This window comes from Manis pentadactyla, chromosome 4 (assembly GCF_030020395.1).
Source record: "Manis pentadactyla isolate mManPen7 chromosome 4, mManPen7.hap1, whole genome shotgun sequence".
NCBI lineage: Eukaryota > Metazoa > Chordata > Mammalia > Pholidota > Manidae > Manis > Manis pentadactyla.
The window spans coordinates 184,612,591-184,625,126 of NC_080022.1; the positions used below are offsets into that span (position 1 = coordinate 184,612,591).

The 12,536-nt window shown below is 57.8% G+C and overlaps 1 protein-coding gene across 1 annotated transcript in view; it reads left to right on the top strand.

The window, feature by feature from the left end:
• The first annotated feature begins 3,953 nt into the window (after nucleotides 1–3,953).
• The window catches only part of MYO15B (myosin XVB), a 30,891-nt gene continuing 22,308 nt past the window's right edge, over nucleotides 3,954–12,536 (top strand). Inside the window, 17 exon segments of the mRNA XM_057501707.1 lie at nucleotides 3,954–4,199; nucleotides 4,201–5,538; nucleotides 5,540–6,006; nucleotides 6,396–6,465; nucleotides 6,710–6,819; nucleotides 6,980–7,058; nucleotides 7,369–7,491; nucleotides 7,739–7,842; nucleotides 8,013–8,076; nucleotides 8,250–8,363; nucleotides 8,538–8,699; nucleotides 9,264–9,312; nucleotides 9,315–9,343; nucleotides 9,468–9,526; nucleotides 9,603–9,675; nucleotides 10,408–10,503; nucleotides 10,730–10,861. Of these exon segments, the coding sequence (XP_057357690.1) occupies nucleotides 3,954–4,199; nucleotides 4,201–5,538; nucleotides 5,540–6,006; nucleotides 6,396–6,465; nucleotides 6,710–6,819; nucleotides 6,980–7,058; nucleotides 7,369–7,491; nucleotides 7,739–7,842; nucleotides 8,013–8,076; nucleotides 8,250–8,363; nucleotides 8,538–8,699; nucleotides 9,264–9,312; nucleotides 9,315–9,343; nucleotides 9,468–9,526; nucleotides 9,603–9,675; nucleotides 10,408–10,503; nucleotides 10,730–10,861 (3,315 nt within the window).

Consider the following 12,536-nt stretch of genomic DNA (forward strand, 5'->3'; position numbering starts at 1 on the left):
TGGCTGTAGCAATGATCTGGCTGATCAGGTTGAATAAGAAGAAGTCAACAACCCCACAAACACACGTGGAAATGTCCTTTGGAGATGGATTTATATCCATGCCCATTAAGGATAAGCTTTGCCTTGCCTTAAGTACACAGTGCTCTGAAGTCTTAGCTAATGGTGGTCATTTGCATATTTCAGTGAGATCAACAATTCTTATTGATAGGGCTGCACAAATGAAGGGCTTGACATTCTCTATAAAGTGGATTTAGGAAGCTGGGCTGGAGCAGAGAGAGAAGTGGGGGGTGTGGTCCCTGCAGCCGCCATCCAGGGAGAGGTGATGGTGGTGGCGAAATGCAGCTGTTGAGAGGTTGAGTTGACAATGATCCCTGCCAGAGGGAGGGGTCACTGCTGACTCCAGGGGCCTTGGAGATGTACTCCAGGCAGCTGGCCATGGGACCTGGAGACTCAGATCTGAGGGTCTCAGGCATCTGGAGGTGGGAGACTTGGAAGTCAGGTAGACCCACCCCTCCAACACTGGCTTTGTCTGTGATTGGCTCTGTGACCTTTGTAGATGACCTCAACCTTGTACGTCAGTTTACTTATCTGTAAAATGGGGCCTACCTCAGAGGATTGTTAAGGATTGTATGAGAGTCTGTAAAAACTGCACCTGGCTCCTAGTAAACCCTCTCCAGAAGGGGTGCGCATTACTGTGGATGGTGAGGAGGCCAGGAGAGGAGGCAGCGGCTCAGGAGGGAAGAGGGGGTGTGTACAGAGCAGAGTCAGAGGAGGGCTCACCCAGACCCCAGGGGCTCACAGTGTCCGAGCAAAGCAGGTGGAGGAAAGAGTGGCGAAAGCAGGAGGCAGAGGGAGGAACCGGGATTGGGGCTGGGGACAAGTTCGTCCAGGGGGTTCCCTGGAGATTGTGGCAGGTCACACAGCCAGGAGGTGGGGTGGGGACCAAGCGGGCTCTTCCAAAGCCAATTCCCAGCAGAAGCACTATGGAACAGAATAGCAGGGACTGCGGGTCAAAAGTTTGGAGTTTGGTCCCCAATTCCTCACTTGGTGGCTGTACCTCCGTAAGCCACTCCTCCCTGAGCTGTTTACCATCTGTGAAATGGGGTCGCATTCCTTTCTAGGGTTTGGGGAGGTTTAAATGCAGTGATGCCAGGAAAGGACCTGAGGCTCAGGGACTAAGAGTTTGAAATGCCCATCCAGCCTAGGGAGGCACAAGCCCTGGCCTGGACCCACAGGCAGGGGAGGGAGGCACCTGGGAAGGTAGGTGGAGATGGGAGAGGTGCACAGAGCGCCCCTGTCTTCCCCTAAGCTCACAGGACACAGGGTATTGGGCCGGGGAAACTCAAGTTTTGTTTGTAGGTGTTTAACGAAGTTCTCCAGTGGGCCTTGGGAGACAGGTTCCCTGGGTTGGCATCCCAGCTTTGACACTATGACACTCAGCTGTGTGCCTCAGTTGTATCATCCATTGAACGGAAATCCTTATAACACCTCTTCAAGTGCTTTCAAGGGTTAAACGAATTCATAGTACAGTGTTTAGAGCAGTGCCTGACACATAATAAGCCCTGACGTGTCAGCTATTCCTTGTTGTTATTACAGGGCAAAACCTTTCTGTGTTATTTTAATTATAAAATGCATACAGAATAGCAAGTCAGGAATACAACCTGATAAATCTCCACAAACTGGACAGACAGCATCACCCACACCCTGGGAATCCTTGAAACTTTTCTAGTCATGATCAGCCCTCCCCGCCACCTGCAGCCAGGGCACTGCCCTGGAGATCAGCCTCCCTCTTTTCATACTTTATGCACAGACTCACAGTGATTTATTCCTCTTCCATGTCTGGCTTCTTTCACTCCCCATTGTGAGCTAATCCATGCATGTTGCTGGTAGTTGTGGACTGTTCTCAGTACTGTGTAAAAATCCACTGTGTGAATACATCAGCCCATGTTTCTCTCTTTACAGGTGAAATGAACCCTCTGAATATCATTGTCCTTTGGCTCCCTCAGTGGTGGTGGTGGGGAAGCAAAGCTTACAGACTTTCACAGTAAAAGTTACAAGTTTTATGAGTTATATGGTAGCTAATGTTGCCCACAAGCTTGTGTTCTTTGGGGACAGCTGCTTCCTAATCTAGAAGCAAAGGCCAAGCCATTTTTTCTCCTTGCTCAGACCAGGCCTCTGGGCTGTGAGTGGTGGCCTGCCCTGGGAAATTGCGTGCTTGCAACAGCTCCAGATGTTCAGAGGTGAGACAGATGCAGGCCAACTAGAGAGCATTTGGAGGAAAGTTTCGTAGTCTTGAATGTTATCTCCCCTGCTCTGGTTCTGGATGGGGCTGCTGGTGAGGTGAGGCTGGTGAGCGGTCAGCAGGTGCACAGAAGTCCTGGTGGGACAGGTCATAGGCCCTGGCTGCATGTCTCAGCCAACTCCATCCTGGGTGCCCCAGAACCTGGGTGCCCCAGAACCTACCCTGCCACAGTTGCTCACCCTGGGGCCCTTCAAACAGTCTCATACATCCTGCCTGGGTTTACCAACAGTATAACTAACCATCTAAAACAGGCCCATGCCCAGTAGAAAGATGGGTAAAGGATGAGAAAAGACAGGTCTCAGAAAGGAAAGCAAATGCCCTAAGAGAAGAGGAAAGCTTTTTCATTTTCACAGAGAAATGAACTTTTAAAGACAGTGGGATTTTATTTGTCATATCTCAGGGAGGCAAAAATGTTAGGTAACACCATGCCTTAATGCTTTGTGGAAGTGGGTGGTCTCCTGTCTTGGTGGGAGTGTAAATTGGTAAGGCCTCCATGGAGGAAAATTTGGAAATCTCCTAATTACAAATGCATATACCCTGTGGTCCACAATTCTACTCAGAATTGCTTCTACTTTGGCACAGGTGAAATGCTGCTGCAGTGTTGTTTGTAGTAGAAACAAAAGATGGGATGAAGGTAGCATCCACTTCGGATGTAAAAATCTATCAATAAAGAACTGGTTAAACTATGGCACACTTTATTTGCTGGAATACTATGCAGTTATAAAATAGGAAGAAAAATCTTTATGTACTGTCATGAAATCTCCAAGTTAATCTGTTAAATTGAAGAAAGTAAAGTGAAGAACCATGAATTAGATAAGCTTGCATTTGTTTTAATCTGCATGGATAGCACTGGAAGGACATAGAAGAAATGGGTAAGATCAGGAAAAAAGTTGAGTAGCTGAGAGTCAGGAATGTGAGATTGTTATTTTGTGGACTTTAAACTATGTGAATGTATTACCTGTTCAAAAGTTAAATATTTAAACAACACACATTGGGGCAATCCGGAATTTATGGGGTCTGGTTATGTTCCACGAATCAAAGGAGGTACACAAGCCTTTGCTTCACACCAGTTCAAGGTTTACATTACGTTTTACCCAGTTTCTTACGGTTATATTTCACAACCTAAAGGTCTAACAAACCTAATGGAGTTCTTGCTGTGCACTAAGGTCGGCTTGGTCCCAGCCTCCTGGAGCAATCCCGGGTGCTAAGGGAGGAGGGTGGGCGACCCTTAGAACTCCCAGGAGGAGGAGGACGGCGCAGGCAGGTTCTTTCAGCACCCCCTCCCACCTCCTGCTGGGAAGCAGAGCATGGGCCCCCTCCCGGCGCGGTGCCAGGCCGTCCTGGCTGGCTGAAACTCCCGGGAGGCACGGTTGCCCGGTCCACGGCCTTTGTCCGCCGCTGCAGCGTCTCCTCTTTCCTGGAGGGCCTCCGCTCCATTGTGGGCAGAGGGGGTCAGGACCCGCGCCACCTGCATTATTGATGCTCGTAAAGCTGGAGCTCAGGGGGCTAGATTGAGCCGGAAGCCCCGCCGTAGCAAAACCGGTGTTCGAAGGCTGGGTGCGCCGCCGAGGGCTGAGGGCGCCAGTGGGCACCAAATCCTCTGGAAGCGGAGAGGACGGAGACACCGGGAAGCCTTCTTCACTGGCCCACCATGGGCGGGAGAAAGGGCAAAGCGCCCCAGCGCCCGGGGGCACAGGCCTCCGGGGAGCAGGAGTCCGGGTCGGCCGGCGCAAAAGGCGCTCCCAGCCGGGAACGCCGACAGCACCGCGCAAAGGCCGGCAGGGCGAGACCGGTCTTGGAGCCCAACACCACTGGAGGCGAGGGGGCCCCCGCTGGCCGCAGGACGCCCACCGCAGACAGGAGCGGCGGCCGCAGACACCCAGCGGCCGGGCCAACCACCGGAGGCCCAGGAGAGACTAGGCACTGCGCGGCCCCGCGGACGCGTGCCTAAGGGGAGCAGCGAAGCCAGGGACCACCGTGCGCAGCCCCTGCAGGAAGAGAGCCTCCCCCGACCAGAAGGCAGGATAGGCGCGCGCGGCCGCCGCAGGAGGAGAGGAAAAGGGCAGGGACCTTCCGCAAGGCAGGGCCGCGGAGAGACCCGGAGCCTCGACGGTGATACCTCGGGCGGAGACGCAGGCAGCTCCTGCCCGGACAGCGAAGCCCGCGAGGCCCGGGAAAGCAGTCGCCAGAGCGGCGGGGCCCCGGAGCTGCAGCCCAAGTCGGAGCAGACGGACACGGGCTCTGGAAGCACCCAGACCGGACGGGAGTTAGTGCTGGAGCCTGGCGAGAGCCCGAGCAGCGGCGGCAGGGGCAGCGACCCGTCCCCCGCCAGGCCCCGGAGCAGGGAAGGGACGTCGGAGGCGGGGCCCCAGGCAGTGGCCGAGGATTCCGGGACAGACACCAACTCAAGCCTGGAGGAGGCTGGGCCTGGACGGAGTCCCCGGGCAGCCCCAGAGATGGCCAGCAGGGCCACTGAGATCGAAGACGTTGAGCCGGGCAGAAAAGCTACGGCCTCCAGTCCCCTCGAGGGTAGCCGCGGGTCTGTTTCCCAGAGCTCGCAGGCTTCCTGCAACCCCAGGCCGGCCTGGGACGCGGGAGAAAACTGGGCGCAGCCAGAGGCTGAGGCGCCGGGCCCAGAGCGCGAAAGCGCCAAGGCCTCGACAGCTCGGGCGCGGCGCCGCCAGGTCGGAAAGGTGGTGGGGCAGGTGCAGGTGGCGGCGGCCGAGGGCGAAGAGGGGGCTGGAGGCGGAGACGGGCCCGGGGACCCAGCGCCGCTGGCCGCTCTCGTGGCGCTAAGCAGGCCCCGCGCGAGAACCCCGCCAGGCCCCGCTCCCCAAGCCTCGGGTCCCCGCCGCGCCGGCCTCAAGGATCGGCTCCTTCGCGTGGCCAGCGTCCTGGGCCTCCTGCGCTGGCTGCGGCGGCGCCTGGGGCAGAGGGAAGGAGAGGGGCGGGGGGCGGGGCCGCGGGCGGGCGACGGGCGGGGCCGGGGGCCGTGGCTGCGGCGCCGTCTTGGGCTGCGCCTGGCGGGCGCAGTGGGGCTGGGGGCACCGCCGAGGGCTCCCCCTGGCGGCGGCCCGAGCTCCACGCAGGTTGCGGAAAGCCCCGCCCCCGAAGACGCTAATGAAGATGGGGACCCGATTCCGAATCCCAAATTCGCTGTCGTGCTCCCCAGGATCCACAGGGCGGGGCGGGCATCGAGTAGCCGGAGCTCCGAGGAAATGTCCGCGGACCCCCCTCGCCGGGGAGGGGCACGTTTGGGCTTGTGCGGGGGTTTCAGGGGACAATGAGGGGCACGGGGCGGGTGGAGAAGGGGTGGCTGGTTCCCGCCGAGGATCTCTCCTGGGCCCGATTGCCCCCGACGAAGCCCTAGACGAGGGCGGCTCGGGCAGTGGAGCGGGGCCTGGAACCTTGGAAGCCGAGACTCTGGTGCACTGGGCACAAGGCTCAGCCCCCCGCGAGGACCCTGGTCTCAGCACAGACGTGCTGCTGCCCCGCCTCACCTTGGAGGCCCGCCTGCAGCTGGAGAGGGGCCCAGGCCCCTGCGGGTCCCGGATGGAGCCGTGGGAGCCGGACGACGAGGCCGGGGAGGCGCTGGAGAGGCACCTGGAGCTGAGCCCAGGGCCAGGCCTCGAGGCACCGCACTTTCCTGGTGCCGAGGGCAGGAGCCTTGGGAATGGCCTGGAAGACACCGAGGACCTGGCCCGACCGGTGAGCGGCCGCAGTTCCAAATCCGCCATGCCTAGTCACACGCTTCCTCATAGCCGACCCTACCTCCTTTTTTATAAACGGTGTCCTTAGAAGGGATTTTGCTTCACAAAAGTTCGACTGGCTGGAGGGGGCAGGTAAGGGGTGCAAGTCGGGTGCTCCCGCTTCGGGACTTCTCCAGCAGGCACAAAGACACTCAATCAGCGGCCTAGTCTTGCTTGTAGCTCCCCCCATGGATGGCAACTTACTTGGCAGCCAGGCCCCTGTGTTTGTTGGGGGCAGGGCTGAGAGAGGGTGCAGGACTTGCCCGGAGAGTCTTTGCAGCCAGAGGCACACTAACCTAGGGCCTCCTTCTGTCTCCCATCCCTGCCCCTCCACCCCGCTGTCCCCACAGACCTGTGTGTGACAACTCCGTGCTGCTGTGCCTCAAGAAGAGGTTTCACCTGGGCCGAATCTACGTATGGGGGGTACCCAGGGAGGCAATGGAGGGCTGGCATTCCCTTTCCCCTGGGATCAGAGGGCCCAACAGCACTGCTGCAGTTTCTCCTCCCTTCTCCTCCCTGGGCTTGCAGATAAACCCTGTCTGCAGACCTGCAGAGGGAGCTGGGGGTCTAAGCCGGGCTGGGAAGCTTTGGAGCCCCACTCCATTTGCACCCCCTGTTCCCTCCATTTTCTGATGAGAGCTTCTGCATTCTCCCCCAGACCTTTGGGGGGCCCCTCCTGCTCGCTTTGAATCCCTGCCGGCCCCTGCCTCTCTTCTCACCTGAGGTCCTGGCCAACTACCATTCCGCGAAGGCCCTGAATACCACCCCGTACGTGACTCCGCTGCACCAACACTCTGCTCATCCCCCCGGGTAGCTAAGACCCAGCATGGCCCATCGACTGATGTCCTGAGGACTGTGGGCACATCCTGCCTCCACCTAGGAAGGCCCCAGGTGCCCATCCCTGGCAACCTTCTCATCTGCCCCCCAGACACATCTTTGCCGTTGCGGCAGCAGCCTACAGCCTGTCACAGAGCACCCGGCAGGGCTCCTGCATTCTCCTTGGGTGAGTGGTGGCTGCCCTGAACCCGGAGGCCACACTGAGGCCCAGGAGCAGAGGACGGGAAGGCCTGCATTTGATGCTGCTGGTCTGGTCCACTGCTGGGTGGCAGCTCCGGACTTTGTCAGGGCTGTGCTTCTGGCTGAAGTCACCACGTGCCCCTTGAACAAGGCCTTGGGGACTTTCTTTGGTTTGGTCTCCCCCCTGGGTCTATCTTCTGAACTGCTGTGGGGTCTCCTCTACAGTGGGTATCATTTCCAGGGGGACATGTCCCCACTTCCCTGGCTCAGTGGGGTTGTCCTATGTGCCCCTGCCTGGAGACCCTGCCAGCCCCTCCCTCCTGCTGCGGACACAGCGGCTCAGGGAAGACAGAAGCTGCTAAAAGGATAGCACTGCTCCTGAGCGGCCTGCAGCGGGAGCAGACGCGGGGCAGCAGACGCCAGGTGAGGGCCAGCCAGCCGTTTCCCAGGGACCCAGGAAGGACCTTCTTTCTCCTTGGGGCCAGGAGTGCTGTCTTCAGGCCTCTGGCTTCTCCTCAGGGGCAGCCCTAGGTGTTGCCTCGTGTGCGCGTGGGGGGGGGTGCGATGGGACTGGCCCCTCCGTGGACCAGCACAGTCCCCAGGCACAGGATGCCTGATCGTGAGGCACCCCTGCCACTCCCAGGGATACCTGAATGCCCCTCCCATACAGCTGAACGACGTGCTGCGTGTGCTCAGCAGCTTTGGCCACGCCAAGACAGTCCTCAATGCCAATGCCAGCCGCTTTGGCCAGGTCTTATGCCTCGGCCTGCAGCAGTGAGTGATGGGGGTCCAGGTGGGCACAGGGGGCACCCGTGATCAGTGCCCCTTCCTGGGAACCTGAGGCTGCTGCCCTTGGGTCCAGCGCGTGGTGGGTCCCATTCTGAGCGGGGCCCCTGGGCTGCATCCACTCTGGCACCCTCACCTGCAGCGTCCTGTGCCCACAGTGGGGTCATCTGGGGAGTTTCTGTGTCACATTATCTGCTCGAGACCTCAAGGGTGGTGTTCCAGGTAAGACCCGCCCTGCTGCTCACCTCCCAGAGCAGGAAAGGAAAGAGGGAGGAACCCCTGTAGAGGGCTGTGGCCCCTGAGCCCCCAGGTCTTCCTTCCCCAGGATGTGTCCTGTCTCCCCTGGGCACAGGACTAGGCCACTGCTCCCCCTAAGCCAGTCCTTCTCCCCCAAGGCCCAGGCTGAGCGGAGCTTCCATGTGCTTTACGAGCTGCTGGCCGGGCTGGACCCTGTGAAACGGGAGCAGCTCTCCCTGCAGGGGCCGGAGACCTTCTACTACCTCAACCAGGTGGGGCAGGGCCCACTCGGTGCTGGGGGACAGGGCCTGCCTCCAGAAGGGTCTTGGCACAGAGGCTGAGGAGGAGCTGGAGTAGGGGGGAGGCTGAGGGTGAGGGGCAGGACCTGGAGTTGAGCAAGGCTCTGGGCGGTGGGCCTGCCTCCTCACCCTCGCTGGGCTCTGCAGGGCCAGGCCTGCAGGCTCCAGGGCAAGGAGGACGCTCAGGACTTCTCAGGGCTGCTGAAGGCCCTGCAGGCACTGGGCTTGTGTCCCGAGGAGCTGACCGCAATCTGGGCTATGCTGGCCGCCATCCTGCACCTGGGCAACATCTGCTTCTCCTCTACAGAGGTGGGCTCCCCCTGTGGGCAGGGGCCAAGAGGGGCACTGGATCAGTTGTGGCTTGTTTGCATAATCAAGACAGCAATTAGACCCCAAACACCTGTAGGTAGAGACTCCAGAGGCCCGGGCTTCACAGCTGTCCTGGAAAGCAGGCGGTCCCCATCACAGGGACAGGAACAATGCACTCGGGGTCCTCTGCACCCAGACCAGCGCCTGTTCCGCTAAGCTGCCGCCCTAAGAAGGATAGCCGCCACTAACTGAGCAGCTGTTACACACCTGGCCCTGTGTAAATCACTTTACACGTGTTTCCTAATTCTGTTCTCACGACAGTGCTGTAACATCAGGGTTGTTTTTCCCCTTTAACAATAAGGCAGTGGAAGCCCTGAGAGGGAGACACTTGCTAGATCCGGGCAGCTAGTGAAGCGGTGCAGTCAGGACATGCACTCAGAGCCCCACACTCCAAGCCTGCCCACCTGCCCGGATCTCCCTTTGGGTAGCAGGGCAGCTTGTGGGTAAAGTAACGTCCCGGAGGACAGAGGCTGTCCACAGCATAGCTCTCCCTCTTCCGTCCAGCGGGAGTCCCAGGAGGTGGCTGCTGTGTCCAGCTGGGCCGAGATCCACACCTGGAGCGGACTGTCACCAGGAGGGTCATGGTGAGCCCGAGGGTCCTGAGGAGATGGGGGCCCCAGCCCAGCCACCTGCAGGCTTCATGAGCACCCGTGTGGATCTTGAGCCTGATGGTCCACATGCATTGCATGGCCCTCCTCTGCCCTCCAGGAGACACCCTATGGCTGGGTCTGGAGATCCCTGCCCATGGAAAGCGCCATCGATGCCAGGTGGTCCTGGGAGCAGGAGAGGGCCTCAGCCAGGTCTGGCAGTCTGCTGCACGTGGCTCACTCACCATGCCCGCAGGGACACCCTGGCCAAGGCCCTGGAGGGAGAGAGCACGGACACCGTCACTGTCGTGGATGTCTATGGCTTTGAGGTCACCCTTGGTGTGGGCCCCAGGACAGCGTGCCCACCTCATCCTGATTGTTTCTGGGGACCCCAGGAGCTCCAGCTCTCCCTGGGGGCACTTGTGAGCTGCTTGCTGCCTGGCCTTGGGATGGCCCAAGAAATGGCTGCGTGTTCTGTGGGTGTAGCCTTTCTGCCCTGCTCTGTCCAGTCCTCACATTGCCTCTGGAGAGTTCTGTCCTGCTAGGACATGCAGAGTCTCACAGGACCTTCTAAGACAGCAAAAGACAGAGACCCTAGAGTGGGTCTGCCCACAGCCTCATCTGTAATCCCTACAAGAAGAATGCTGAAAGGCTTCTTGGAGGCGGCAGTCCGGAGCCTTGCTCATGAGGATGTGGGGTTCTGATAGTCAGCAAACTAGGTCATAGGATAAGGTACTTTCCAGACTATAGGATGGCTTTGAAGAGGCCTGAAGGCTCAAAGCCATGCTGAGGCAGAGGGCAGGGGTGTGGCCTGCTACAGGGAGGCCTGACCATGGCTGGGCAGGACTGAGGCAGCCTGAACACTGTGCCAGGGCCTTTGGACTTGACCCTGTAGGCTGCAGTATCAGCCTTGGGGCACCAGCTCTCCCTGAGTTTCTGGTGAGAATGCAGCAGCCCTGGGGGAGGGGGAGGCAGGGCACCAGGCCTGTGTGCCGGCCCTGCATACCTACCCATGCCCCTGCCTTGTGTGGGTGCCCACCTCCCTGCTCATGTGCCCCCAGGCACTGTGGGTGAATGGTCTGGAGCAGCTGTGCAACAATCTCGCCAGTGAGCGCCTGCAGCTCTTCTCTAACCAGCTGCTGCTGGCCCAGGAGGAGGTAAAGGGGACCTGGGCATGCATGTGGCAGGAGGCACCCAGGCACTTCCCAGAGCAGAGGGCACTGAATGAGCGCTCTGCCCCAAAGCCCCCTTGCTCTGGGCCGTCTCGGTCCTCTGAGCCTCATTTCACTCATTTGTAGGAAGGGAGGGCCATTCCTGCTCTGGCTCAGGTGAGGCCCCCCACAAATGTGGGTGGGCTCTGTAAACAATGCTGACTGTTCCCAGGAGGCCTGTCGGCAGGAGTCACTACCATGGATTCCCATCTCCCAGCCTCTGCACGAGTCCTGCTTGGACCTCCTGGTAGACCAGCCCCACAGCCTCCTGAGGATCCTGGACACCCAGACATGGCTGTCACAGGTGAGCCCCAGCGGTGGGGACAAGGAGAGGGGGCCCTAGTGGTCAGGCAGGGGGCAGTGGAGGCTCTCAGGGGAGCAAAAGCTGATGGGATCCAAGGACCCTGCCCGCAGCCCCCCGGCATAGCTTGGGGAAACAGTGGCCAAACTGGGTTTAAATCCTGTCTCGGGTGATCTTGAGCAAGATACTGTACCTCTCTGAGGGTCCTCAAGTCCTGGCTGCAGAAGGGGGGCTGTAGTGATGGGTAGTTGGGGGCAAAGTGGTGGGGGCTGCACTGGGCTCATGTGGGGCTTGCGAGGGGCCCTCAGGCCTCTGGCCAGCAGGGGGCAGCCTCAGGGCCTTGGGGCATCCATTCCACAGACACTCACTGACTGCCTCCACCCCCAACCTAAGTAACTCCCATTACTCTCCAGCCTGTCCTGTACTTTATATTTTTATAACAATTGCGTCCACATGCAGTTACAGTATATTTATTCATTGACTTTCTCCTGAGCTAGGCTGAGCTCCATAAAGGCTGGGTCCTCCTCTGAAGGGTTCTCGCCTTAACTGCAGTGCCAAGGGTTCACTTAATGTTGAATGAATGAGTGAATGAATGAATGAATGAATATGTGTATCAGGAACTGTGTTAGGGATAAAAGGTGAGCCAAAATAGACCCAGTCCCTCCCTCTTAGAGCCTGCAATGTAGCAGGAGAGAAATGTTATCATTATGGAGAATCGAATATGAAATCACACCCGTATGGCTCCACAGGTGGGTATGCAGGGCCACAAGCCCGGGCAGAGCTGGGCCTTCTCTGAGATCTAGGGCAGTATAAGCTAAATATATCATGACCCCAGATATACGATGACCTCGTTTTTTCCCATTCAGAGGTTAAAAATGAAGGATGAAAAATAATGGTAAAATAGTAAAACATGGTAATATTTCATTGCTCAATATAATGTTAATATAAAAAGCATTAATATATAATAAATACTAACATATCATAACCACATATCGTTATACATAATGTATGACAGTCATACATATTTGAAATCTCTTATTAGGTGTGTTAATTCATAAATGATTGCTTTTCTTGATCACATTTCATAAAGTCTTATCAGAGCTTGTCCCAGGCATCTGTGGCACCTCAGGGCCGCCTTTGGAACCACCCAGCCTGGGTGTCCAGAGCTCCACAGCACCACTTAGGTTTCCAGCATTTAAAACAGCATGTTCATGTCTGTGTTGGGCGTCCACCCTGGAATTGTGATCCCAAGCGGTGACATTCAGGCAGGCTTCCTGTGGGCATTTGTTTTGTATGCTCCTTAGCTCTGTAAAGTAAGCTCTTATTGGGCTGCTTGTTTACAGTGTTTTTGGAAGACTCATCTAGAAACACCTGTGATTGAGAGCTTGCACTCCCAGGAGAGGTTGCTACCTCTGTCTGAAAGTCTCCCCGGCCCCCTTTATTTTACATGACTTTATCAGATGTCTCTAAGCTGCCAAATCTTGTATTGACTGAGCAAGGCTACTGTGTCTTTCTAAAATAGCACTTAGTTGTTCAAAACTATCACTGGGAAAGAGCACGCCCTTTATAAGGACTCAGATAAGGAGTGACCCTTCCTGTCTGAGGAAGAAGTTTGGGGAACAAAGCCAACCTCACCTTATGCTCAATGTCTTTGGTCACTGGGGACCTGGGGAGGGCA